Source organism: Eumetopias jubatus, unplaced genomic scaffold, assembly GCF_037043125.1.
Source record: "Eumetopias jubatus isolate StellerSeaLion01/CBP00866 unplaced genomic scaffold, mEumJub1_p1.0 scaffold_14, whole genome shotgun sequence".
In the NCBI taxonomy this organism is placed as follows: domain Eukaryota; kingdom Metazoa; phylum Chordata; class Mammalia; order Carnivora; family Otariidae; genus Eumetopias; species Eumetopias jubatus.
The window spans coordinates 40,573,507-40,601,360 of record NW_028274820.1 but is presented as its reverse complement, the minus strand read 5'-3'; the positions used below and the strand labels follow the sequence as shown (position 1 = coordinate 40,601,360).

General features: G+C 41.4%; 1 protein-coding gene across 5 annotated transcripts in view; it reads right to left on the bottom strand.

The window, feature by feature from the left end:
* DYNC1I1 (dynein cytoplasmic 1 intermediate chain 1) overlaps positions 1–27,854 on the bottom strand; it is a 272,515-nt gene that overhangs the window by 48,272 nt on the left and 196,389 nt on the right. For all 5 annotated transcript variants that reach the window (XM_088018701.1, XM_028118650.1, XM_028118661.1 and 2 more), the window contains 4 exons: positions 20,278–20,424; positions 16,272–16,385; positions 13,682–13,815; positions 10,050–10,194 (listed from right to left, as the gene is read on the bottom strand). In XM_088018701.1, coding sequence (XP_087874827.1) covers positions 10,050–10,194; positions 13,682–13,815; positions 16,272–16,385; positions 20,278–20,424 — 540 coding nt within the window. The remainder of the gene's footprint in view (positions 1–10,049; positions 10,195–13,681; positions 13,816–16,271; positions 16,386–20,277; positions 20,425–27,854) is intronic.

Genomic DNA, 27,854 nt, shown 5'->3' with positions numbered 1-27,854 from the left:
TTTTCTCCAAATATGCCTTTTCATTTAACTACAATATTTCTGAAATCCTATGTACAGAAATTTGGTGTTTTAGTCTTGCTCTTTAAAATCATAGCTTCTCTCTGTCTAGAAGTGTGTGAAGTGCTACTATCTCGTTGGCAATCACATTACTTATGCAGAATGAGTGGATATGGACTTTGCTAAAGTCTTCAAGATTACATTCATTTTGCTCAGTGTGCTAATTGCAACATAACATTCTCCCCTGGAATACAGATTTTCTGGCCTGCTATTTTTGTGTTAGAAATGAGAATTCTTGGTCAGTAGAATGTACAAAATGCATGTCTGTGTTGCCAAATTTTCCTGTTGTTTGGTTTGCCTTTAAGCTTAGGGGGCGGGGGTGTATCTTTTTGAGCTACACTTATTTTTATGCACAAAGTATTATACTGCAGCTACTTTTTAAATTTGACTCCTGACTAGTTCAAAGTCTTATTTCTTAGCATCAACACTTTCTACCACTTGAAGGATTCTTCTTTATGGGATTTGATTTGCAATCTTCTATGTTCTGAACGTTTGTGTCCCCCCCGCCCAAATCCATATGTTGAAATCCTAATACTTCAATGTGATGGTATTAGAGGGTGGGGCCTTGGGGAGGGGCTTCGGTCACACGGGTGGCACTTCATGAATGGGGCTGGTGCCCCTCTAAAAGAGACCTCACAGATCTCCCTAGCCTCTCTGCCATTTGAAGACACGCAAGAAGGTACTGGCTATGAACCAGGAAGAGGGGCTTCACCAGAACATGACTGTGCTGGCACCCTGACCTTGGGCTTCCCAGCCCCCAGAACTGAGTCAAATAAATTCCTGCTGTTTAGAAACCACTCAGTCAGTACTATCTTGTTATAGCAGTACAAAAGGACCAAGACATAATCTTCGGTGTGAGGGTATCACTACTTCGATTATCAAGTAAGCCTCCCCCATAATCTTTTTCATCTTTGTCTAAATGATCAGATGACTCCAAGTTACACAATGAGTTTAAAATAAAGATTACCAAGGTCACCATCATTGTCAGAAGGGTTCAAAAAACAATTACCCATCTCATTTTTCTCTCTGTTCTCCAACTATCTGAAAATTCTCATTGTCAACAAGAATGAAAAGAACCCAAAGCCTTGATATCCAGTATTTTCTTTTTTTTAATTTCCAGTTTTTTCAAAACAATATTTATATTTTCACTCTGCCCTTTTTATAAAGATAAAGGAGGTTATTTTCTGTCAGTCTTAGAAAATAGACTAGTAATTTTAGATGTTGCTACCATTTCCTTTAAATTTTATGCATGTTTAGATTAAGAAGAGGAGAAAGACTCTAGCCAGTGTTGCCAAGAGCATCAAGTAGAACCATTGCTCCTAGGACACCACCACAAAAGGTTATGATTAATTTGGGGTTTCAAATATATTCACAGTACAAACCCTTGGCCAGAACAAGTAGGGTATTAATTATATCAGGGAACCTGACTGGGGGGTAGGACAATGATTTTCCTTCTCCTGCCTGAATCCTGAACTAGCTCCCCAGTTCCCTAACACAACCCTGATGAGAAAGGAGAGACACCTCAAAATAAAGGCACTGCCCCACCAGCTCTGTAGGATGGGGAATTTGAGACCGAACTTCAAGTTGGTTTAGAGCATGACTCTTCAAATTCTAGCAGCATGGGGAATCGCTTGGAGGGCTTATTAAAACACAGATTGGTGGCCCCACTCCCAGAGTTTTTGATGCAGAATGTCTGGGGATGACAAAGAGAATTTGCATTTCTAGTAAGTCCCAGGTAATGCTGCCCATGACGATCAAGGGGCCACACTTTGAGAAGCCTTGGTTTAGAACTGCAGAGAAGTGGTATATCCCCCACACCTGAGTTTGTCAACCTGCTAGACCTGCTACAGCAAGCTGGGGACAGGTCGTGGACAGCTTTTTTTTTTTTAATTTTAGAGAGGGAGAGAGAGTGCATGGTGGGGAGGGGCCGAGGGTGAGCCAGAGAAACATAAGCAGGCTCCATGCCCAGGACAGAGCCCCATGAGATCACAACCCTGAAATCATACCTGAGCCAAAGAAATCAAGAGTCAGACGCTTAACCCACTGAGGCCCTGTTGTGGACAGCTTTGAATGCCAGATTCAGGAGGACTTTAGAGAGTCCACAATGGTCGCCTTACACAATTCCCGGCACTCTTGTTAAAACTTAGACATCACCTGTGAAATGCATCTTTGATATTTAGCCCCAGCTGCTCTCAAATTGGTGCCGTTCAGAGATCCTCTGGAGTCAGGGGTCTGTCCCATCTCTTGCATGATCTGTAACGCCCCGCCTCCTCCCACCACACCCCACCTCCCATTGCTGTCGGCAGCTGAGCGTGCCTCTGACTTGACCAGAGAATAGGGACCTTCTCTCATTCTCTGTTCCCCCTTCCACTTCCATGTAGCTGAACCCATCCCATCTTTCTCCAGCCTTAGCAGTGTCCTGCCTCTACTCCCCTCCCCAACCCCACACAGCACCTGAGAGCATCTTTCCTAACTGTCAGACCACTCACCATCCATCTGCACTCTTCCCTGGCTCCTTCTCTTCAGGCCGCAAACACGCTCAAGTCTCTCAGAAAGTATAATAACAAAATGCTTTGTGGGCTTGGCTCTCCCGGCTAGCCCCTGCTCTGTCTCCCTCCGCGCCACCCCAGTCTCAAAGAGTGGTCTTCCCTCCTTACTCCACAACCAGCCTCAGTCTGTGCTGGGGCCAGAGCCACCCTCTTCTTGCTTGTCCATCTGTGTATTCCTTCTCTTCCGCAGCCCCTGGGGCTCCACGGTTGTACCCTGTCCTCTTTGATTTACATCCTATTCTTAATTTGTTCCTAGGGGTAAATGGCTGACTATAGACTGATTACTGTCACATCTAGATTTTTTTTTTTTAAAAGTCAGCTCTCCACCCAACATGGGGCTTGAACTCACAACCCCATGATTGAGTAGATTTTTAACCTCACTCTTATCCCTGAGCTCCACTATTTTCAATCACCTTTCAGGAATTTCCAGGTGCCTCAGCTGGAGCGTGCCCCAGATGGCTACTTTTCTACCCCCAACCTAAGCCTGCTCCTCCTCTATTTCCTGTCTCCGTCACTGGCACCACCATTCTTCCCCTCAGATGCCTAAGGCAGAACTATCAGGATCGCCACTGACTCTGCCCTCAAATCAAGCCTGTTGGTCTCCACATCCACTTGCTGGTTTCAGACTTGTGTTCTCCACAAGCTTACCATCGCTTCCGCTGCCAAAATTCTGGCTCTCACCTGGATGGCCAAACTAGCCTTCTAACTGGATGTCCCGTCCCTGGGCTTAGCATGCTGGTGTGGAAGAGAACACAGCTTTGGGGGTCACACTAATGTGGGTTCGAATTACAGTTTCCCCAAGTTCTCACTGAGCCCGCCCGGGCAAGTTACTTCAGCTCTCACGCGCCTACTTCCTCTATAGAATTGGGTAATGCATCCACTCATGAGTTGACTGTGAGGACTTACCGAACCATTTACCATATGTAACATTTAGTGCAGTGCCTGGCACACAGTATGACCTCAATAAATGTTGGTTTTTACCCTCCTGCCAACTCCTGTAAATTCATCTTCCATAGAAAACTAACTCCCCAAAATTCCATTTTGATTAGTTCGGTCCTAAAATGACTTGCCATCATTTATAAAATAAAAATAAATCGCACGATCAAGTATAAACCTATCTTTCCAGCTCATTGCATGCATTTCCTGAGTGGATCCCTGCCTTTCAGCCATTTCGATGAAAATGGCTTCTCCCTTGTTGATTCAGCTGCTGGAATGCAGCCCTGTCCTGTTTGTCAGGTAAATGACTCCAACAAAGTTTCTGCTTCAATGTGAAGCCTCCCCTGACCTTGGTTTAGTGATGAAATCTGGTGTGCTGGTGGGTGGAGGGAGGGCAATGTCGTGTTTTAATCCTTTCCTCCTGTATGCTGTCCTCATTAGAAGTTGCAAGAATTACCATTCTGTTCAGAAATCCAGGCTCCTTTTTTTTTTTAATTTTCCCTCCCCATTCTTGATAAATTCTTAGAGCATTTTTTAGAAATCTCTGTTAGTACTTATTTACTTTAACCAACCACTAGCACTCTCCATGTTTCCCATTCCATGATGAACTCATTTGCCTCCATCTTTAGCCTTCTCCTGGAAAGCTCCCTCTGCTGCCTGTCTCAGGGGAACCCTCCCTCTCCCATAAGCTCACCACCTCCCCTGCTGTCTTCTCAAGTAGAAACTGTTCATTCCTGGCTATTCTGTTTCAGGAGAGTGAAATAAAGTATTTGCTCTCCAGGGTGTAGACATCCAGTAAAAAGCCCTGCTTCTTTTAAGCTCAGGCCATGACTCTGTATCATGCTTTCCCTGTTCTGATGGCTCTTCCTAATTCACTGAAGACTAAGCACTGGGCTCATGATCTCCTTTTCCATCCCAGTCTTGCCTTTATTCTGGCCCACTTCAAAGCCCACAGCCCGCAAGCACCTTGACCTTTTATTTCCAGGACGCCCTCAGCTCCAGAGAACTTCATGTCCACTTGACTCAGTGACCATATGACCAAATCCTGGAACTTTGTCTATTTGGTTGGTTGGTTTGGTTTGCTTTTATCACTTGGAATTATTTCAGTTGTGAATGACTAAATCCAAACATCTCACTTTCTAACAACAATCTCTTATTTTACTAGTTCTCTGACTCAATTCCTTCCTTCATACCCATTCTTTGATCTTATAGGGGCTTCCAACAACCCCTTGCTCCCTTTACTTTCTCCAGTCTGTTTTCACTTCCTTTCAGCTACAGCGTAGAATCCTCAGCCTCTAACATCAAACACACTCTTGTCCTTATTTCTGATCCCGTGTTCTATTGTCCTGCCATCACATTCTGGGAAAGCTTTGGCCCTGGAGCCAACTATGTGTCCCCCTCATCCATGTCCATATCTGTGCTGTTAAGTTCTCTTGGAGGAAGTTGGCTCTGAAGATCGATGCCACTAGAGCATTCTGGTCTTCAACCCAGCAGGGTCCTCCACACCCCCAGAGTCCATCTTTGCTTCCCTAGTCAGCTCTTCCTCTTCTTTCCCATGACCAACCACAACCTGCTCCCTCCGACACCTCTGCTTCCCAGTCAGTAGACTACTTCATCTCCTGTTTCACTGAGAAAACAAGATCACATGAGACTTCCCTCTGCTTTCATTCACCAAACCTACACACTTGTACATATTTCTCCCCTTCTTTTCCTGTTCCTTTGTTAGAACAGAAGGTATATCACTGCCCAAATTTAAACTTTATCCCCTGCCCGTGCTATGCATCTCATTCACTCGAACATCTCCAGGACCCTTTCTCTGTCTTACACTCGCAGTGTTTTTACTCTTTGTCTTTGATGGCTATTCGACAACAGCAACATCCTCAAGAGTCTCTGCCATCTTAAAAAAAAAAGAAAGAAAAAAGAAAAACTCTCTCTACCTCCCATCTTGCTCTTCTCATAGTCAAACTTCTCAATTTTTCTTCAGTGCTTCCTTGCTTTCCACTCACTCCTTAACCCATTGTTATTTGTGTCCCATCCTCAACACACCAGTGGAAGCGTTCTTGCCACGGGCAACGGTGAGACTACTAAATACAATGGACGTATTTCAGTCTTTTTTTTTTTTTTAATTTTATTTATTTGAGAGAAAGAGTGAGAGAGAGAGAGAGCACAAGAAGGGGGGAGGGTCACAGGGAGAAGCAGACACCCCGCTGAGCAGGGAGCCCGATGCGGGGCTCGATCCCAGGACTCCAGGATCATGACCTGGGCCGAAGGCAGACAACTTAGGCTTAATGACTGAGCCACCCAGGCACCCAAGACGTATTTCAGTCAGATGATACTTCCATGAAGTTTTTGTTGCTCTTGATTGCTCCCTTCTCTTTTTTTTTTAGCCTTATATTATAGAACATTTTTTTTAAAGATTTTTATTTATTTATTTGAGCGAGTGAGAGAAAGTACAAGCAGACAGAGGGGCAGAGGGAGACAGAGAGGGAGAGGCAGGCTTCCCGCCAAGCAGGGAGCCCAAAGTGGGGCTCCATCCCAGGACCCTGGGATCACGACCTGAGGCAAAGGCAGACACTTAACCAATGGAGCCAATTTCAAACATATTCAGAAATAGAATAATATCAATATCCAGCTTCAATATTTATCAATACTTGCACTATCTAATTCATCTGTGTCCACACACTCTCCCTTCCCAACTGATTATTTTGAAGCAAATCTCAGACATCAAATGATTTCTTCTGTAAAATTTCATCTCTAAAAGGTAAAACCACTTAAAATGATCAAAATATAACCATCACACCTAAAAATAATAATTCATAAATATCATCAAATAACTAGTCAGTTTCCCCATTTCCTAATAGCCTTCTAATTTTTCTTTGGAGGGTTGCTTGTCTGGATCAGGAGCTATATAGGATTCATATCTTAAGATTGGTTGAGATGTCTCAAGTACTATTTTGTTCTATTTTGATACGTGGTTTCCACCTCCATTTCTTTTTTTTTTCTTTGAAAAAAAAATGGGAGTTTTGGTGTAGAAATGAGATCAGCTGTCCCGTAGATTTCTCCACAGCCTTGATTTGGCTGATTCCATCCCTGTAGTATTTAATATTTTGCATCTTTATCTCCTATTGCTGCTAAATTCAGAGATCTGGTGGAGTGATAGGATTTGAATTTGATTTGGGGGACAAGCCTACTTCAAAAGTGGCATTGTATACTTCCATAACTATGATTGTTTCTATTTTTACAATGTTATCAGCAATAGTAACTACTTAATATTCAAATCCTGTCTTCCTATATTAGCTGGAATATTTCTATAAAGAAAAACATCCCCTCATCAATTATTTAGTAGCTCTGAAGTACAAATCATAGAAAAGACAGAATAAATGTTTCATTCTTTCAGAATAAATAATTGACTGATTCTTCCTTTTACTTATTGGTTTCCAAAATATTGAGTTGGCTTTCCTCATGTTCCCCAAAGATGACTAATGAGTTTTTCCCTTTTTCAGTATTGTTATGAACTCATGAATCTATTACCCTCATTGATATTCTTTGGCCGGCAGAAGCTTATTCAATCTGGCTTCTAAGACCTTTGACAAGAAATACGTAGTGTTTTGTAGCTTCCTTGCTTTCTATTATGATGAAATAGTCCAGGCTCATTTTACCCATTTCCTGCTCCAGGAATCAGGAATCTAGAATCTAGAATCAGTAATTTCTTCCAGGATCTCTGGTTTCTTTTAGTGAAAGTGGTATTTAGAGAGCAAAAACTGGACACCAGGAGTGTCACTGTTACTGGGTTGGTCATTGTTTCTAGACCTTTTTGTTGACTATGTATTTTTTAGGTTTAAAGGTAACACACACCACAAATTCTTACTAATACATCCAACTTAAATTCAGGATTACTGATGAGGTTTTACTCAATTCAAGCACTTGTATCTCCTTTCAACCCAGCTGATAGCACTCTTCAATGACATAAACGCAGTCATTTATCTCATGATACAAACACAATGGTATCAGAGTAACAGTGACAAAACAACCACCAGCAACGTATACTAAAAGTTTTTTGTTAAAACTTTTTTTAAAGAGTTTTTAACTTTTAACTTTAACTTTTAAAAAAAGTTAAAAATTTTTTGTAGTTCTTTTTATCCTTAAAATACATCCCTTTTGGAATGTATAGATAAAACATAGGATTTTAAATTCAGAATCATTCCATACTGTAATGTTTTGCCTCCGATTTCAACCACACTAAGGTTGATTTGTTTCACGTTACTTCACATTTTTAAGATTTATATATTTATTTATTTTAGAGGTGGGGGAGGGGCAGAGGCACAGGGTGAGGGAGAGGGAGAGAATCTCAAGCAGACACCCTGCTGAGTGTGGAGCCAGACGTGGGGCTCCATCCCACAACCCTGAGGTCATGACCTGAGCTGAAATCAAGAGTCAGACGCTCAACTGACTGAGCCACCCAGGCGCCCCACTTCACATTTCTTAGGTACCACTTTTAAAATTTTATTTAGTTTTGTAATTATGTAAAATATTTACATGGTTCCCAAACCAAAGGTACAAAGTATCTTTTAAAAAAAGTATGGCTATTCTCTTTGTTTCTTTCAGCTTCCTGCCTTCCTGTAAGGAATAATTTTGTGTATGTGTCTATCTTTCCAACTTTTAAAAATATATAAATAAATAGTAAACAATGACAACATACTACTTACACTTTTCTCCACCTTGCTTTTCTCATTTAAAAATATATCCTAGACATCACTCCATAATAGTATGAAGAAATCTCCTGCATTTCTTCCTACACTTGAATCGTACTCTCTCATGAGGACTTAAGTTACTTTTGATTTGTCCACAGCCCCAATGATGGGCTCTTGGGTCCTTTCCAGTCTTTTGCTATTCAAGGTAGCCTTTCAATGAATCCCCCTCTGCAGATGTTTTTTTTTTCTTATTTTTGTGAGATACCTTTGACATAGATTCCTAGAAGTAGGAATTGCTCTGACAATGAGCAAATATGCATGATGAATCATTTTTATATACTGCCAAATTCCTCTCTCCAGTGTTGTACCGTTTTACACTGGCAAAAGCAATGTCTGAGAATGACTGGTTCTTTTGGTCTTATCACAGACTATGTTGCTTTTGGATTTTTGTCAGTATGACAGTTGAAAAGTCTCTCACTTTGGTTTTAATTTGGATTTCTCTTCTAGGTACGGTTGATTTCATGTAGTTGAGACCAATTCTTTCCCCTTCTCACAGTTCCTCTCTCAAAAATTATAATCCCCGCCTCCCCATTTCTTGGGTTGGTACTCTTTCAATCTCCTTTTCTAGTTTCATTTCTCCTGTTTATTTCCTAAATATTCCTCTTTTTCTGGATCCACTCTTAATGTTTCTTTTAAAATTCACTGCTCGAACTGTAATAATGATTGCTATTCCTTTTTTTTTTTTTTAGATTTATTTATTTGAGACAGAGAGAGAGAGAGTGCATTAATTGGGGGTTGGGGCAGAGGCAGAGGGAGAAGCAGGCCTCCCGCAGAGCAGGGAGCCCGATGCGGGGCTCGATCCCAGGACCCTGGGATCATGACCTGAGCCGAAGGCAGACGCTTAACGACTGAGCCACCCAGGTGCCCCAGTGATTGCTATTCTGACTGGTACTGGGTATGTACCTGCAGCCCAGAAGTCTCCCTCCACTTCTGTCTCACATCTCAAACTATCTGATGGAGATCATGCATCGTGCGTCCCGGCCCCTTAAATTTAACCTGCACAGTGCTCTTCGCCAACTTGCCCTCCCTCTGGTGAGCTCCAGGCACTGAATGCAGGGACTTATTAGCTCTGTCTCCAGTTGCTTCAGCCATAACTTGCCTTTTTTCCTGAAGACTCCCAGTCTCACCAGCCTTGTATCAAACCATATCACCAATTTCTGTTGCTTTTACCTCATAAACGGTTCTCGAATCCATCTCTCTCTCTCCATCCCAAACTACTGGCTTACACCACTGCCATTTATTCCCTGGACTACTGCACCTTTCTTCCAGCGGCCTTTCCTTTTTTTGGCTCTCAAGCATGGTCAGAATTGCCTTTGAAAACGCAATTAATGTAGTGCCATGTGCCAGCTTAAAAACCACCAAAGGCTCCAAAAACACCCCCAAACCCCAAACCACCAAGCCCCAAGTCATGTTTCCATAAGTACACGTGTATGTAAGTCAGTGCTACAGGGCTCTGCAGAGTCAACACTAAAGTGGGGAGAGGGTGGGGAGGTGGTGGGCGGGGTCAGTCTTAGTAAAGAAGGACTTCCATTTTACTAGTATTTGAATTGCTGGAATTTTTAAAATTTAGAATATTTTCAGTATCACTTATCTATTTTAAAATAAATACAATGGACTGAGAATGAGGCTGACTGGGCTCGTCAACAGGCTGTCAACAGTAAAACTGTTTGAAGTCTTCTAAAGAACAAGGGGAACTGATCTATGAAGTGGTCTCTGGCTATGTATTACCAGAGAACTTAAATCAAGACATTCGTACCTTTGTGGTCCACAGTTTGACGGTCCAGTCAAATGACGATGTGACAAACAGGTGTGAAAAGTCGATTGGGCCCACGGCCATGTGGCAGTTAATTCCAGTCACTGGCCCCTGGTGCCCTTCGAAGACCTCCCCGATACCGGCTTTGCTGCATGAAGACCACACAGAGGCAGAATTTCAGTGACCTTTGCAAAGCAGAGATTGCTTTAAAAAAAAAACAAAAAAACTTGTCTCTGCATGATTACTTGTCCATAATTTAGAAGAACAACCATAAACCACCAAAAATGAAACCGCTTTCAGTTATCTTAAGAGAAATAAAATGCTAGATTACTTTTGATGATTAAACAATAATATGGAGCAATATAATCTTTTTAACCTTCACAATTTAATATCAAATTTTGTCATTTAATCCTTTTTCAAGAGTTCCTCAAATCCTATCATTGTTGATGCAGCACATCAATGGAAAACATACATACTTCAATCTCAGAAGCTTTCATATTTTACTTAATAAGGCTATTCTCTCTTTATGATGACTTGTGGCACACATTTCATTTTAACTCCTTCTGGGAACCCCACTGGCTACAAAACTCCACACATCCTTGTATACCTACATTTATCTTTTCAAGGAAATTCTGTAAATGAAGTTGACATATCTCAAAAGATAATACCCTTGCCACCACAGTATGATACGCATAACTTAAATGTGAAAATATGTTTTCAGTGAAAGAAGAGAAGTTTCCAAGTCTACCGAATGTAACTTCCATAAGGGCTGGTGCCTCGTTTTCTTGTCAAGTGGTTGGCCTATAGTAAGTGCTCGATAAATATTTGTTGAAAGAAACCACAAGGGAAAAGAGACAAACTTAGGCCTTTTTTCCTCCCCCAAAAGAAACACATCTGAGAAAAGTGATACCCACTGTGAAAGTTCTCCAAGGACATATGCCGCTCATGTAAGTAGGCTGGGGTTATGTCCAGCCCCCTGCTACACAATAGTCTGCAGAAAACCATACCCAGTTAAAAAATACACCCCAAACGCTGTATTTTAAAAATCCATGTTCATGAGGCTATGAATGAGACAAATACTTTGGGACTGTGGAATCTAAATATTATGTCACTGAGAGTAAAATGAATTAAGTTATTAAAACATCTGGGCTTCTGGAGCACCAATAAATGTCAATGTGCTGAGCAAAATTTGAAATCATGAGAAAATGCTGCAGTGTGTGCTCCATGTAACAGGCCCTCAAAAAACTATGCCCAGTGAAACTGCGAAAACCAGTTCCACACGTAATCATTTGAAGTCTTCTAAAGAACAAGGGGAACTGATCTATGAAGTGGCCCCTGGTGAGACTCCACTTGCTCTTAACAGCATCCTGAAAGGGTTTATAGGGTGCAAAATGAGGACCTTATTTAATTTATGGAAGTGGATTTTCACCTTCTGTATGTTAAGTGAAAAATTGAAAATCCCCTGCTCTCCCCCACCCCTTACGCCTATAAGACCCATTTGAAATTACTATGAAGCCAAATTCCTGCTATTTTACAACTTTATTAAGATCTGTATTTTATATTTCAGATGGCTGGGCCAATGTAAGAAGCAAAATCAAGCACGTTGTGAAAAGATTTGTGGTTTTCACCTTAGGTACCCCTCTTTTGAACCACACCGCAAATTCTGACTGTGCTTAAAAATGACAAGAGCCACAGAACAGAAATGTTCACCATGTAAAACATTATTCACATTGGAGAAATTAAAAAAGAAAAAAAATCTGAAAGTTATCAATGAACATGTTCTGTAACTTTCACAGATAATTAAGGTCCCAGATTAGGTCGGTGGAGCCTACATGCCTTGTTGGTTCTAATAAAGGTATAGATAACGCCATGACCCTGTATTTGGTCCCCTGCATTCTCTGCACCTCTCTCGTGCCACTTATGACCTTCTACCTGTGTTGCAGATATGTGTACATTTACCTTGCCCATCATCATCGCGTTCTTGAAGGCGGAAACCAGGTTTATACAATGTCTGCATGCCTGACAGCATCTAGCGGTGCACTTTACTCCAAGTAGGTGTGCAGCGAATGTTTGCATGAATGAACAACTTTATCAGGTCTTTTTATGCTTTCATAAAACTTTAATGCATGGTTTTAGCCAGTTTTATGGGCATAGAACTATGAGGCATCTCTTCCTACTCATCTTTAGATCATGCAAGCAGGGGGAAATACTGCTTGTTTTTATGTGTAGAACAGTAGGAACACCGCAGCTCATATTATGTGAGTGGAAGAATCACATAGTTGGGCTGTGGATGCTTATTACTTCTACAAATCACAAAAACACAGGAGTATAAAATAAACTTGGAACAATTTCTGATTTCTCATTAAATATAAACAGCCTGGGATGAGTACAAGAGATGAAAAATCTATTGAATTAGAACTCCTAAGGTGAAAGAAATTTAAGTACCAAAGTGAACACAGTGAACCTTTCAAAAGATGGTGAGGCTGCTCATTAAGTCTTACATGCAATTTTACAATAATTCTAATTATTGGATTCTACTTTATCCTGATGGTTTTCCAGGGGCATTCACCAATCTCTCAGTCAAGGCAGAATTCTTATTACCTGGAAACTTCATGGTGGCTTGTATCTCATACCATCCCAGCCTCTCTGATTGGGAGGAAGAGCCCCAAAGCATCTCTCTATTTTATTTGGGTGATTATTATTTGGGTTATTATTATTGTTATTTCTCGATTCCCCATATAGATTTTTAGCTCCTTGCTTACTACGTGTCAGGCCCTGGGCAGAAAATCAATGATGAAGTGGAAAGAATTTAGTAAGAGAAAAATGGCAGATGAATGAATAGTTGAAATAAAATATAATTAATGCTATTGTAGAAGCATATATACGAATATATAAAATAGCAAACCTATCTTCCAGCCTGTAGTCCAATCCCATTTACTAGACTTAAATTTTCTCTGTAGTACTTATCATCTCAAGCCACATATTCCCTTGTTCAGTAGTTTATTGTCTTTCACCCTCAACCAGAATATGAACTCCACATCTGTTTTGTTCTCTACTGCATCCTCATGATGTCACGGTGCTGGGCACATGGTAGGTTCTCAGTATGTATTCCTCAGAAACACGAATGAATAAAAGGAATGCTAATTCTATGAAACCATAAAGGAGGAGAGGGTTTTCTCTGCTCAAGGGAGTCAGGAGAGGCTTCCATGTGGAAGGACCTCTGGGCTGGCTCTTGAAGGCCGAGGAGGAATGAACCAGGCCAAAAAGAGAGGAGAAGAAACAGGGTGGGAACTCATGGAGGTGTGTGGGGGTAAGCTGCGTTTGGGGATTGTTATCCCCCACGGGTGTGTGGCTGGAGCCTGAAGGCTGAGGCTTGGAAGGAGCAGGTAGTCAAGGGTCTTATATGATATGCTAAGAAGCTTGGGCTTTTCTCCTCAAGGCAGTGTGAACCATGCGAGGCTTACAACAGCTAATGATCAGAACAGATGGATGCTCTAAGATAATGGGAACTCGAGGTGTGCTTCGTATGTCTTCAGTTATGCCTTTCTCATAACGCAAGGTGGTTCTAATCCAGAATGCAATAACAGACTTTCGGAAGTGAGAAACGCGTCATGGGTAAGAAAACACAAAATCACCTTCCATGACGACAGGCCGTGTAGACTGTACCCTCCTCACTGCCAACCACGAAGTTATTGACGTCTCCCGTTGGGAAAGCCATTCCGGTAACAGCCACAGGCTTGGACTTATTGTACACCAGCTCCATGCTCTCCTACCAAAACACAGCATGGTTACGTTCCCTCTGTCAACTCCTCGCCATGCCAAAGATAGCACGGAAAAATCATTTGGCTCAATCGTCTGTTTGCTTTTCACACAGCGTTACAAAAGACCCTCGCTGTGCCAGAAACCACGCATTACTGCCCCTGACATCCATGCTTCTGTGTATCTCTGGTTTCAGGCCGGCTGGATCTCATCAGTGTGTGCTGCTTCTTAAGTCAGTCAGAGATGACAGGTGAGAATTTTGAAACTAATGGGGCAGAAACTAAAGATAATACTGTAATGGTTACACTTGTCAGCCCCGGGCTTTAATAAAACACACAATACCCTCGTATTTACAAACATTTCGAAATCAATTGTTTGTGAGAATACACGTGTATTAATGTCAGATGTACTAAGCACATTTGTCAAAGCAGGAAGTGTGTGTCCTCCATGGACTCAAACCAGAAAGTTGTCACTCAAGTCAGAAAAACCAGATTTCAACGGGGACATGATTTCATGAAGTGCAGCCGTTGGGTGTGTAGGCTTCTATTGAAGTAAGTCTTTAAAATAGCAAATGAAAATCTTTTTTTTAATCTCAGATTATTTTCAAAACCGGGAATCAAAGTATATTTTAAGAGATGTTCTGCTGAATTCAGTTTAATGATGGTGAAGAGTAATTAAGTGTAACTAACACCCCTAAATATTTCTGGCTATTTACATTAAACAGCCTACTTTGTGCACCTGAAGTAATTTTAATCATTTTAGGGGATCATGTCACTTTGTTAGGGAGTTTAGTTTTTTTGCGCAAATGAATAAGCCAGGTCACCTGAGCTGAGGAGTCCAGAAATCGGCTGCGTGTGCTAACAGTCAGGGTAGCTCAGATCATATGGTCATGTGACATGCTTGCAGTACATGAGAGTCACACACATAAGGAATGCATCCGTGAGGGGACACTATGACAGCAGAGAAAACTGGACTGTCCAATGGGCTGCTCCATCACTCAAATTAGCAGCAGGAAAGGTACAGTCTCTCAGTCACCCACTTGGAACAGAGAGGGACAGGGCGACTGCTGAATGCTCCCGGTCTGCCTGCCATCCCTGGACATCTCTGTACAGGGACAGGAGTCGGTGGGCATGCTAAAACTAATAAAAATGGTCTTGCAGCCCCTGTTCGACTGGTTTTAACTTAAACAAATACAAGTTTAATCAGCCAAATGGGCAATTAAAAATTCCTAATTAGAGGGTTCGCTCTTATATCTGTTTGTAATCTCCATGCTTTTAAAAGCAAACAACATATTGCTGAGAATTTTAAGACAAAGCTATAAAATAGCCACATACAACTCCCAACTTGTATAATGGTAAAAGATCGTCAAAATAGATAAACTTAAGTAGTTAGGAGCTTATTAGATCTTCCCCACCAACCCCCACCCCAAATTATAAAAAGAATTTACTTAGCTTTAATATTCTCTACATCTGTATTTTGGAGACTTATGGGAGGTTCTTTATGGTTTCACATTTCCTTATGTGTTTGAAACATCAGTGTCTTCTAAAATTGTGAGCCAGACATTCTAGGGTTGTTATTCCAGGAAAGGGAATAGAATGTTAACACTGAGAATTATCTCCTAGATATCTTTATACTTTTCTTGATGGTACCTCACATTTTTGTCAAAGTCTCTAACATTAAATCCTTCTCTGCGTTTTTAGTTGGAGGACAATGAAATACTTTTCTTTCCCCACCAAGAAATGTGGACAGAGTGCATCTATGCATGTGTTTATGCGTGCATGTATGCATCTTGTATACACACATATATTTTGCAAGTTGCATTTAGATGCCTCCCCCACAGTGGTCTCTTCCTCTGTGCTTCTTTGTTTGGTTTCCGTTACTGTAATCAGTAGTGGAAATTTTTTGGAAATTTTGGAACTTTTGCATTTTCAACTTCTCATTTGTTGAGCAAGGAATGGCAGGAGCCATCCTAACAAACATTCCAGAGGACAAAGCAGATGGTTGGACAAATTCTTCATACACACAGGTGGTCATCTAGGCTACGGATGTAAGCAAGGGCTTGGATTTCTCTTTCGCAGGGACACCTTTCCTCCAAGGCAAGTGCCCATAAAAGATTGCTCTGTGGAGCTCCAACTTCGTTTGCATTTGTTTAACAATGCTGTAGTGTAAGTACAATTCATACCACAGGCAACTTCTATAATTACTATGCTTTAAAATGGATTATTTAATTTTCACTTGAAACTGACCTAAGGATTAATGTATTACAATAATTACATGATTTGCGGTAAAGGAAATGGGTTTTGGCTTCAAGAGGAGACTGCTGAAAGCAGGCCCCACTCTTTCAAGTGCATCCATTGGTTTTAGCTCCTATAGGATGTGAGGGTTTGGCTTTTAGGAACTATGTTCCATTAGGCAAGTATCTCTTTTAACCAGGATGCTCTACTGTGTAGGGGAAAACAAACGCACCTGTGGAGTTGAGAGCATGTCCAGGCTCCAGGAACACATCTTACCATCAGTAGAGACGGTGATGAGGTTATGAGCATTCTGAGTCCCCACAACATTTACACAGTACACGGGATGCTGTGAAAACATAAACATGGGGGATCAGACGATGATCCAGGAGGAAATGCTTACGTTGGAGCGTCCAACACATTACTCTAAAATGAGGATTAAAGAGTGACAGAATCCTCCAATAATACAAGCCTCAAGTCATTTGCCACTTTTGATTTGAACCTGACTGCTTTCTAAAAGCTCTGGCAGCAACGCCCAGGAGTGGAAATACTTACCAAGCCTCACCTTGCTCTGTCAGAGGCAGTCCCCCAGAGCTGAAGGGAGCAGCAGCAAATGATGATTGATGGGGCAGAAGGAGCACATAGTTTGGCTGCTAAGTTCACCATGAGTGATGAAAAAAGACAGCTTTCAAAAGAGTACAACTATTGACTTTTGGAACGAATATGTGTTACTAAATCTGGAGGTTAGTGCATTATAATCACAGTGCCAAACATTTGTTAACATTCTTTACAGAAAAGTGGTTAATATTCATCAGCCTCTTTAATTTGAGGGAGAGATATTGGTAGCAGGGCTTACTGGCACGAGGCACCTCATGAGATAAAATTAGGCTCTTCTGTGTCACTGCAAAATCTAGGATAATGATAGATTTATTTTTCAAAAATATCATTTGGGCTACTACTACGGAGGCTTCGATTTGGCCGGGGCCTTGAGGAAGGTCATTTATACATCCTGGGAATCATAAGCAAGATGCTCTAACCTCCCGTCATAACTCTGTAGAATCCTAAATGGTAGGCTAAAATCATTTGCAGCTGCACATTAAATACTAAATGGAAGGTTAGCATAAGCAGAACCTAGCAGTCATGTGGGTTAGATTTCAGGCAGCTTAGCCATCATGGGCCAAGCCACAACTTAGCTGGTGCCTCTCTGTGCAAATAGCTGACAGTCTAAGTCTTACTCTTGATGAGTTACTATCCATAATACCTAGCCACAATGACAATGAAACAATCTTTAATATTGGAAAGTTGATATTATATAAAGGATGGTTCCCAAACTATTATTATCATATAAACTCCTGGTCAGAAGGAACTGTAATCATCATCTAGGGCAGCTAGTCATCTGTTTCCACCAAGAGGTGGTCCAAACTCTGCTGAAACACCTTTCTTAAGCGTAGTCAGTTTTTGCACCAATTCCTGGAGATTTCTTCCTTCTACCACTGGGGATCAAGAAAGCTCAAGGAGATGCTTTTATTTAGTACAGTGCCCTCTGGGATCATACAGATCAAGTCCAAACAATATTTATAGAGTGTTGTTATGTTACCCCTCTCCCCCAGTCTTGTCTTACTCAGACTAATCCTCGCCAATTCCTCCAAAGGGTCTCGAGTACCCAGCTTTCAGGCTTTCAATACCCTCCTGATGCCGGTCACCCCCACTTTGAATACGTTATATTTTGTCTGAGCTCCTCTTACAGTGAAGTTCCGAGAACAAAACACAACTGTCGACCTATATTCTGAGCAACAGAATATAGAAATCTAGAAGTGTTGAATTTTTACTTCTCGCATGATAAAAAGTACACTTGTATTTATATATGCTAAGATTACATTGGCTTTTTTGGCAATTGGATGGCCAACTGAATCCCTAAGTCTTGTTCATGCCACATTCCTACAGAAACTTTCAATCAGCCTTAGTGGATGTGGACAGTGGTGAGTACAGCAGGGATCTGAAACTCAGTGCTATCCTGATCAGGTCTCTAAGTTTCAGGAGGACTGACTGGTTGTGGGACTGTGCACAATGGTTTTTCCCAAGCCTCCGGTGTGTGTGGAACCTGTGAGCAATGCAACTCAAGGCCCCAGCAACAAGCATTCAAATCTCCATGTGGAAATCAAGTGGGAGAATGGATGAAACAAATCTTCACCGAAAAACAGCAGACTGTAACACTGAGGCATAGGAAAGCAAGGTTCAAATGTTGTGAACCTGAAATCCGCCTAGTGATTTTCAGCAAGGGTCCAATGGGGTTTCTTTGTTAACCACCAAGCATCAACACAAAGCACCAAAATTCTAGTGGATTGGGACTCCTAAGGGTGGTAACTGGAGGGAAAGGAAAGCATCTAGAAGAATGTATAGAGCTGAATGTCTCGAGAAAGAATGTGCGTGGTAGCCCCTCCCTGGCTTTAATCAGTACTACTGGCCTGTGCTTTCATGAGTAATAAAACTCGGCTTAAAAGAAAAGAGAGAGATGTAAAGAAACCAGAACAGAAGCAGACACGTGGGAAAGCCTACACACACACACACACACACACAGGCATCCATAGCTCTACTTAATGGAAAGAAAAAAGCAATGCTACAGCTCATTTTTCCAGTATACATGCCAGATTGTTTTTATTTATTTAAGGAATAAACTTACTGTGTGGCAGAAGGGTTTTGCTTTAATTAGGATTTCCTGTTGTCCCAAATGCATATGTGTGGTGGGTGTGAAAGGAAATTAGTAATCTGTGGCGGGCCTCTTTTTCCTTAACCACTTTTGATCCTGGTACCAATCAGCCAGGCATTAGTGGAAGTTGAAAGGCAATCACAAAATTAACTGTGCCCTTTTAGCTGTGGACTCAACAAAACGTAGCAAAAGAGGAGAAAAATGTTTTATTTTCGAGCAGAAATACGTTACTATTTGATAACAATAGTATTTTAATTGTAATGATCATATCCTAAGTTACTTGACAAAGAAAGCTTAACTCTTTGGAAGAGCTCCTGGATTTGGATTTTCCCCTGAAACTTATTGCTCTAACATTTAGATTTATAATTTTTGAAATTTCATGAGACATGCTCAGAAACACACCAGATATGCGCATCCAGCCAAGAAGCGGTTTCACACGACTTGAGCAAACACCTGTGTCAAGCTGTCTTCTCCTGGGTCACAATTTTCTGTTATTAGTTTGCAGAAATGGGGTAGGCAAGAGCAATTTTCCAAGATTCCCAAGAACTCATTTCACCTGCATGTGTCTCAGGCCCAAGTCAATCAGAATTAAGGCTGACTTGGTATTTGTCATTTCCCATTGTCAATCTTACAAGGATGGAAGAATTTTCCTCTTCATGGTCTTAGCTAAAGCAGCTAACGGTCCTTTCTTAAAGCCAGAATGGTTTTGAGGCCAGCAGATGGAACAAATGAGGCAACCACATTAAGGAAATTGAAACAATAGTCGAGCTGTATCCTTGGGCATAATTTGGGCATTTCAGAGAAAGAACATCAGTTACTCTGCATGTCAAGGTAGCAAGGATTGATGGAGACATGCCTGTCTTCTCATTCCTCCTAACAACTGCTAAACACACCTGTCATTCTCTTAAAGGAAATGACAGAGTAGTTGTCTTATGAACACTATACTGAACCTCTTCTGCTAAATTGTGGGTAATGGTTTTGAGATGTTGACTTTTAACCCGAGGGATTATATTGTCACTGTAGACTTTACCGTTGAGACTTACAACCATACATTCCAGAATTTAAAGTCATAGCACTCCCTCAAATCACAGATGGAAAAGGACTGTTGGCAAAAGTCCCATATGCTATCCCTAGACATGAAATGCTTACTCTTCATGGCCCATTTGAAAATATGAGTTTCCACGTTACAATGTCAATGCAAAGGGTTTCTTTACAAAAATTTCACAGATGCCTCTTCCCAAGTTTCTCCCTATGTCCTTTTGTAGTTTTAATCTGTCCCCACCTCACCAATGGTCTTTGGTGCATCCAGAGAGATCCCTCCTCTGTGCTAAAACTTGTAGATCATTAAGAGATTTTCTCTACACCCAGTGCTTCCTTCACCTACTTTTCACTCATTTTATTTCAGTCTGTCAGGATACAATTGCTACGAATTACACACTTCTAACTTGGAGTTACTGACCACATGCATACTTCTGTCAGTTATCCCCTTTCAGGGCTTGGGTGGCTGACAGAGAAATGACAAAAGCTGACTTACGGTGTGGGCAGCAGCTGACAAGGGTGTCCTCTGCACCGGCGTCCTTCGATGACTGCGATTATCCCACAGGACAATCTGGCCTGAGTAAGTCCCACCGACCACCAAGTTGGGATGGAAACGAGCGAAGCACACGGACATCACAGAGGACTGGGAGGAGAAAGGAGGAGAAACGTGTACTGTGAAATGGTTGGAGAAGGCTTGTTTCCTCCCGAAGAGAAAACAGTTCATCACATCAACTCAACACATCCTGGAAAACATAAAGCGACTGTTAAATGCGTAGTTAGTAGAATATTTTGTATCTTGACACAGATTTTTCCCTTGAGGGGTTGGTCAATGTTTACCCCATGAAACTTGAAATTTGACATCCCGGCCATGTCTTCAAATAGGCATAAAACCTAGCTTATGTGTGTCATTGTCTTGTGGTATATAAAGCTTGGTTTGTGTGGACATTTCCCATTTTATCAACAAAATTGCATCAGAAGTAATATTAATTCTCCACGAAAGTCTTTACAAAGCAATTCTTTACTTTGAGGGCATGGCCACATCGAGTTATACTATATACAGTGTTGGCAAAGCTTCAAGGACCTTAAGACATCGTGTTTTTTTGTTTTTGTTTTTTTTTTTGGTTTTGTGTTCTCGCCTTAATGTAGACTTCTAGGAGGTATACTGACCTCAGACTGCTCCAACCGGTTCCTCCCCAAATTCCCTCACCTCCCATGGGCAGTCTCTTGACCTTGATCCTGCCCACTTCAGACAATTCTTAATGTTATTCTTTGCCTATTTTAACAAACAGTCAGAAGTGGATTTCAGTCCAGCTCTACCAGGGCCTGTCATAGCATCATGAATGTGGTTTCTGAAATTCCACAAAAGACTACTGGGCACTACATTTTATAGGAAATTACTTAGAACCATGATACACTTAAAATCAGATAAGTTGGCCGTTCCACATTTGCAAAAAAAAGTCCATTTTGATCCCCACAGTGCTTCCATGTTTGTGTTTATATGTGGAAGCAATTTTTTAAAAATAAATACATTTCATCCTTTCAATTAAATTCAGTGAATGACCTTACGTGTGAGAAAGGCATTGTACCAGGCATGATGGGAATACAAAGGTAGTCACTGCCCTCAACAAACTTGTGCCCTGATAAAAGAAAAAAGCATGCATGCCAATGAACAGAGCTGCATATGCTGTTAGTCCATACACGCTAGCCTTCCTATGAAATAGAAAAAGATGCCTCTCTGCACAGACATAGACATGTGGGGAGGTGCATGCCTTGGCAAGTGGAGAGTAAGGTGGATCTTTGTCTTCATTTGTCCCTTGGGTTTGACATCCTTGTGCAGGACACAATTTGCACACACAAAGAGCAGCCTTGAATATGATGCATGCCATGACTAAATCATCACAGTAGCACGTGTGCATGCATGGGGGAGGTGGGAAAGATTAGTTTTACCTAGGGGAGGGGAGAAAAGAGGAGAGTGGAAAGGGTGGATGATTAGAAAGACCTCATGAATGGGAATGTTTCACCCCTTGAAGTAGCTGCGGAACACTCAGCAAGCGGAGAGGAAAAGAAATAGGCATTCCTGGGAGATGGGGTAATAGGATGAAAGATTGGAGGCTGGTAAACAGCCCAAACCAGCAGTCTGGTTTTGGTGGGAAGGAGCTTGAACGGAAGAATCAGGTAGTAGGGAATGCGGTTAGATAGGTCACCTGGGCCAGATAAAAGAGGGCCTTGAATGGTAGGCGCTGTTTGGATTTTTTTCTGTGGACGATAGTGAGCAACAATAGCTTTCTGAGGAAAAATGTGAGAGGATCAAAGGTTGTCACTGATAGGCCAGCGAAGTGAAAAAGTGATTGAAAAAAAAAATTATGATCTCTTCCTGACTGGGAAGCTAAACGTCCATTTCTAAAAAGATCAGATCTACTATCAGCCCAAGTCTTCCTTGTCAGAAAGAGCCTCAGATACACTGAGGTAGAAGAAAGAATGCAGACTATTTTTCAATGTCATGTTTTCCTAGTTTGAATGATTTTCAGTTCCAATTCCTTGAACACGATTAGATGGAGAACATGCTTGTGCCCCAATCTGGTTTTCATAAAGTTCAAGAATAACTCTCAATAATGACACTGAATTAAAGAAAAAGAAAATAATGCTGGTCAGCTTCTTGTTTTACACATCCCACAGAAGCGATTTTTAGTTTTCAACTGATGAAATTCTTATGTTGCTTGAGCTATGTTGGAAACATTTTCTTTAAAGCTTCAGAAAGACTTAAAATTATCCAGGTGGTATCAACAATTGAATTTACCAAAGCTCTGATCAATATGGATAAAGGAAGGTCATTAAATTTTAAAAATCCAGAATTCAACCACTTGATTGCTTCTGTGTTTCAGTTACATCTCAGCAAATACCACTCCAAATCTTCTCTAAGCTAGAGAAAAATAAACAGTGGAGGTACTTCTACGAAACTGAAACATACAGTTGTCAATCACCTAGAATCCAACTCCACAAAGTGAGAACACTAATTCCTACTTTTTCATTCATTATTTGTTCATTATTCATTATTCACTTATTCATCAAACACATAGTGCCCACTAAGTACTAATGAAACAATTTCAAGGAGTTTTAAATGTGACAAATGCCCCCAATCTCGAATTCAGAATTCTATTTGCATTTGATAAAAAGTCAAATTCATGCTAAAAGAAAGAGTCACAATACCTCGAGCCCCAGAGTTCTACCACCAAAGTCTACTTTGCTCTGCTGAAAACCAAAACATGAGGACAAAGAGAAGATACACTTATTTTAATTTTCTATTTGGAAGATTAGCAATGGAGGAGTAGTTATGTGATTATCAATTTTGTTTCTATCTTAAGCATCAAACATTAATTATAATATGTATTCTATGTATTCTAGAACATAGAGGCTCAAGACATCTCCAGGGTGTGCTTCATTTGACATACTATCATCCATATGGAAACACTAAGCCAGTATGATCTCAATTATCTAGATGTAAAGTTTAAAATTTAGTCACTTCTTGAGATGTTTTTAAGTACCCTGATGTTTGACGTAATGGTGGCAAACATTTGGGTGATTGACTGAAGTTTTTAATTTTCATCCAAAAGTTTAGGTTCCTTTGGTCACATGGGAACAGTCCCCCAGTTACAGAGAAAGTTCTAATTTGGAAAGTCTGCATCAACCCCTAGGAGTAGAGTTTTAGAAAAACCCCTGCAATCTCCTGCTGCTAATACAGCTACCGACCTAGTTGTTGTTGTCAATTGTCTTGGAATTTATTGACTGTCAGCATAAGGAGCAAAGGATGATATCACCCTGTCAGTTATAATGATTTGGTAAAGAGTAAAAAGAGCATTCCAGAAATACTGATTGACGCTACTAAAATATGCAGGGTTTTTTGTTGTTCTCCTTTGCACAGTACATTTTCTGAAGACATAGTCTATGAAAACCATTATTAATAATATTAACGTTATTTTAAAAACTTCATCACTTTCCTAGGCATTTAAAATTTTGTAGCCAATTCAGTTATTCAGGGTCATAATAAAGCATTATTAAACTATATGATTAATACAATTTAGACAAGCAAAATTAATTGGAAACAAGGAGCTGCTTTGTTATTCTTAGTTCTTTTTTTTTTTTTAAGATTTTATTTATTTGAGAGCGAGAGAAGGAGAGACAGTGAGAGAGCACAAGCGGGGAGGAGAGGGAGAAGCAGGCTCCCCGCTGAGCAGGGAGCCCTAAGCGGGACTCGATTCCAGGACCCCGGGATCATGACCCGAGCCGAAGGCAGATGCTCAGCTGATTGAGCCACCCAGGTGCCCCTATTCTTAGTTCTTTAAGAATATATACCTCGGTGTGCCTGGGTGGCTCAGTTGGTTAAGCATCTGCTTTCGGCTCAGGTCATGCTCCCAGGGTCCTAGGATCGAGTCCCGCATAGGGCTCCCTGCTCTGCGGGAAGCCTGCTTCTCCCTCTCCCACTCCCCCTGCTTGTGTTCCCTCTCTTGCTGTCTGTCAAAATAAATAAATAAAATCTTAAAAAAAAAGAGTATGTATCTCTATAAATATTTTTGGAGTTTTAACTTTTTCCTTATTTTATTTTATTCTTTAAAATATCAGAGCCTTAGATTGATTTTGAGAAATAACGCATGGCCTTTAAACATTCAAATCAAGCAGTTTACACGAGTAGAAGAATAATGATAAAGTTGGTAAGAATTTCTGGACAGTGTTAATGTCTAATCAGTGTAAGTTTTTCTGACACTGCAGTTGAATGTTTTTACAAGGCTAGTGAGTTCACTGATCTGGCCCAGAAATATGATTAACTCATACAGTAAAAGCTTGAGATAAAGCCAGTGAGTCTGACCAGCTATATCCCAACACAAGTCACACAGAAATAGTATTATACGAGGAACCACTGTTTCCAAGAGGACGAGCACCACATTTTGATTATCAGCATATTATAGTTCCATCCAATCAGGACAAGCAAGGTTTGGGGACTATGTTTGGAGCATCCGGGCATCTCTATTGACAATTTTTGGTGCCCTCCACAGATGCGGCAGCCCAGATGCTCTGGAGGAAACTTTATTTTTTTACTCTTGAGCAGAGTGCTTGGTTACTGGCTGTCCCTGCAAAGGCAGCCCTCCCCCTTATCCCTCTGACCACACGTCCACTTGCACATGAGCTGACCCACTAGACAGGGTTCCACACTCTCCTCATCTATTTCAAGAAAAGGCAGTTATTTTCTCCCATTCACAGGGTGAATTCAGAGATGAGACGGGTGGAGACTCCGCTTTCAAGGGCTCCCTCTGCTCACTGCACCCCCACCGCATTCAATAGCAGTCAGCCCCAACCCCTCTTTCAGTGGCTGTGGGGGCTGTTTTTTATTTTAGAGAGCTAATCCTGGCCAGTTTCGGGATGGTACTTCCCCTTAACCACAGCCCCAGATGCCCAGGACAAACAGCCTTTGGTCACTGCTGGCTGGGCAGCTTGCCCCTTATGTTCACATTTGATATGGTTGCCTGAGTCCTTTTGTGTGTGGCACTCTGCCCACTCCCCAGCTACCATGCCCGTGTGGGAGGGAGAGGGGTCTTACATTCAAAAGCATCTCCTATTTCAAGTACCATCTCTTCTGGGGAGAGGTTGGTCCCAAGAGGGAATGGCCATATTGTTGCCATATGCTGTTTAATGGTGGCTGACATTTTATTTGCCTAAAAGCAAATGCTTAACTGTCAGAGGACTGTGAGGCAGACAGACCAGATGCTTCTGGCTACTAGTGAGCTAGAATATATTTCTGCAAGTACCTAAGAAACCCACAAAGATATTTCTTTTGTTAATGGAAACACGTGTAATTGGAGAACACTGCTGTCGAAAACCCCTCTTACAGGCAATCCTGTAGCACCAGGCATCTGACAGTGTGGAAGGTGTGAAGGTGGTGAAGCCAAGAAGTGAGTCCTGAGTCGGGCACTTCACTTTAATTGAGATGAAGGAAAGGGTCTTTCTTCTTGCAGAGCTCTCTTTTCTTCTAAGTCTCTATCCCTGGGTGCACATGCCATTCTTCTAAACTCTAAGAGTAACCATCTACTGAAATTTATCACCCCCTTAGTAATGGAGTACCCAGGAGCAAAGATTCAGTGAGCTTGCTTGCTACCTCTTGACTCAGTTTGTATTCAAAAAATGAAAAGCAGCTGATTCTAAAATTTGATTCCCCAGGATGCCTGGGTGGCTCAGTCAGTTAAGCGCCTGCCTTCAGCTCAGGTCATGATCCCAGGGTCCTGGAATCGGGTCCCACATCAGGCAGCTTGCTCAGCGGGGAGCCTGCTTTTCCTCTGCCTGACACGCCCCTTGCTTGTGCTCTGTCAAATAAATAAATAAAATCTTTAAAAAATATAAAATAAAATTTGATTTCCCAAAGACTAGAAACCACTCATGATGATCCTCTTTCCTATAACCCTTCAGAATTTTCACATCTTTATTAGTAGTGAGTTGCTACTGTGTAGCAAGAGACAGACCTGGACTGGGTGCTGAGAAGACAAAAGTTCATGCACAAACCACAAGGAGATGCCACTTCTCACCCACGAGGCTGGCTAGGATTTAAAAATGTTTGCATGTCAATTATACCCCAATAAAGCTGGAGGGGAGGGCAGAAAGGGGCAAATACCAAGTGCTGGTGAAGAGATGGGAGAAATGGGAACACTCCTGAGATGCCAGTAGGAATGTGACAGGAGGCAGCCACTCTAGACAACAGTCTGGCAGTTCCTGAACAAGTTAAATGTACAGTTAGCATATGATCCAGCAATTTCCACTCCTAGGTATACACCCAGGATAACGGAAAACACATGACAACACAGAAACTTGTACACGAACCTTCATAGCAGCATTACTCATTGGAGCCAAACAGCGGAAACAACCCAAACATCCACCAGCCGGGGAGTAAACAAAATGTGGTAAAGTCATACCACGGAATAATAATCCATAAATAAACAGAAACACAGTACTGACGTACGCTATAACATAGATGAACCTTGAAAACGTTAGGCTAAGTCACAAAAGGCCACATATTGTATGACTTCATTTACATGAAGTGTCCAGAAGAGGAAAATCTCACAGGGGCAGAAAGCGGATTAGTGGTTGCGTAAGGTGGAGGTCAGGGGGATAATGGGGAATGATTACTGATGGGCATAAGGCTGATTTTGGGGGTGATGAAAACGTTCTGGAACTATAGAGCGGTGATGGTTGCGCAACTTTGTGAATATACTAAAGAACACTGAATTTGTATCTTAAAAGGGTGAATTTTATCTCAATTTTAAAAAATGTTAGTGTGCAGACACCTTCTGATTCATGGAGCTCACCAACCTTCTTTCTTATCTTCAGGACAACTGTCTAGACTACATTGACCACTCCTTCCTCGAATAAAATTATCCAATTCTCTTTACTTCCCCTAGAACATCTTCTTCAATTTCCACTCCCTAAGAGCCACGGAGGTGGAAATGGACGGCTGACACATCTGAAGGCCCTAGAGCTGACTTTGCACTCTGACCCCTACTGGCTGTGAATCCTCTCAGCCTTACATTGGTGTTTTGTTGTTGTTGTTGTTTGGCACATTTTCAAATTATTTCTTTATTTTAAAAGACTGCGGTGAAATACACAACATAAAATGTATCAGCCTAACAATATTTAAAGGTCCAGTTCAGAGGCACTAATTGTACAACTGTCACCACTGTCCGCTTCAGAACATTTCCACCTCCAGCAACTAGAACTCCATCCCTGCTACACACTCATTCCTCATGCCCACCCTCCTCCCAGCTCCCAGCAACCACCATTCTACTTTGTTTCTATGACTCTGACTACTCTTGGAACCTCATATAGATGGAATCATATAGTATTTGTCCTTTCATGACTGGTTTATCTCACTCAGCACAATATCCTAAAGGGGTTAAGACATCCATGTAATACTCCAAGTGGTACTACATCCATGTCCCAGCAGGTACCAGAATTTCCTTCCTTTTAAAGGCTGAATAATATTCCCTTGTATGTTCATACCCCATTTTGTTTATCTATTCATCTGTCAGTGGATGT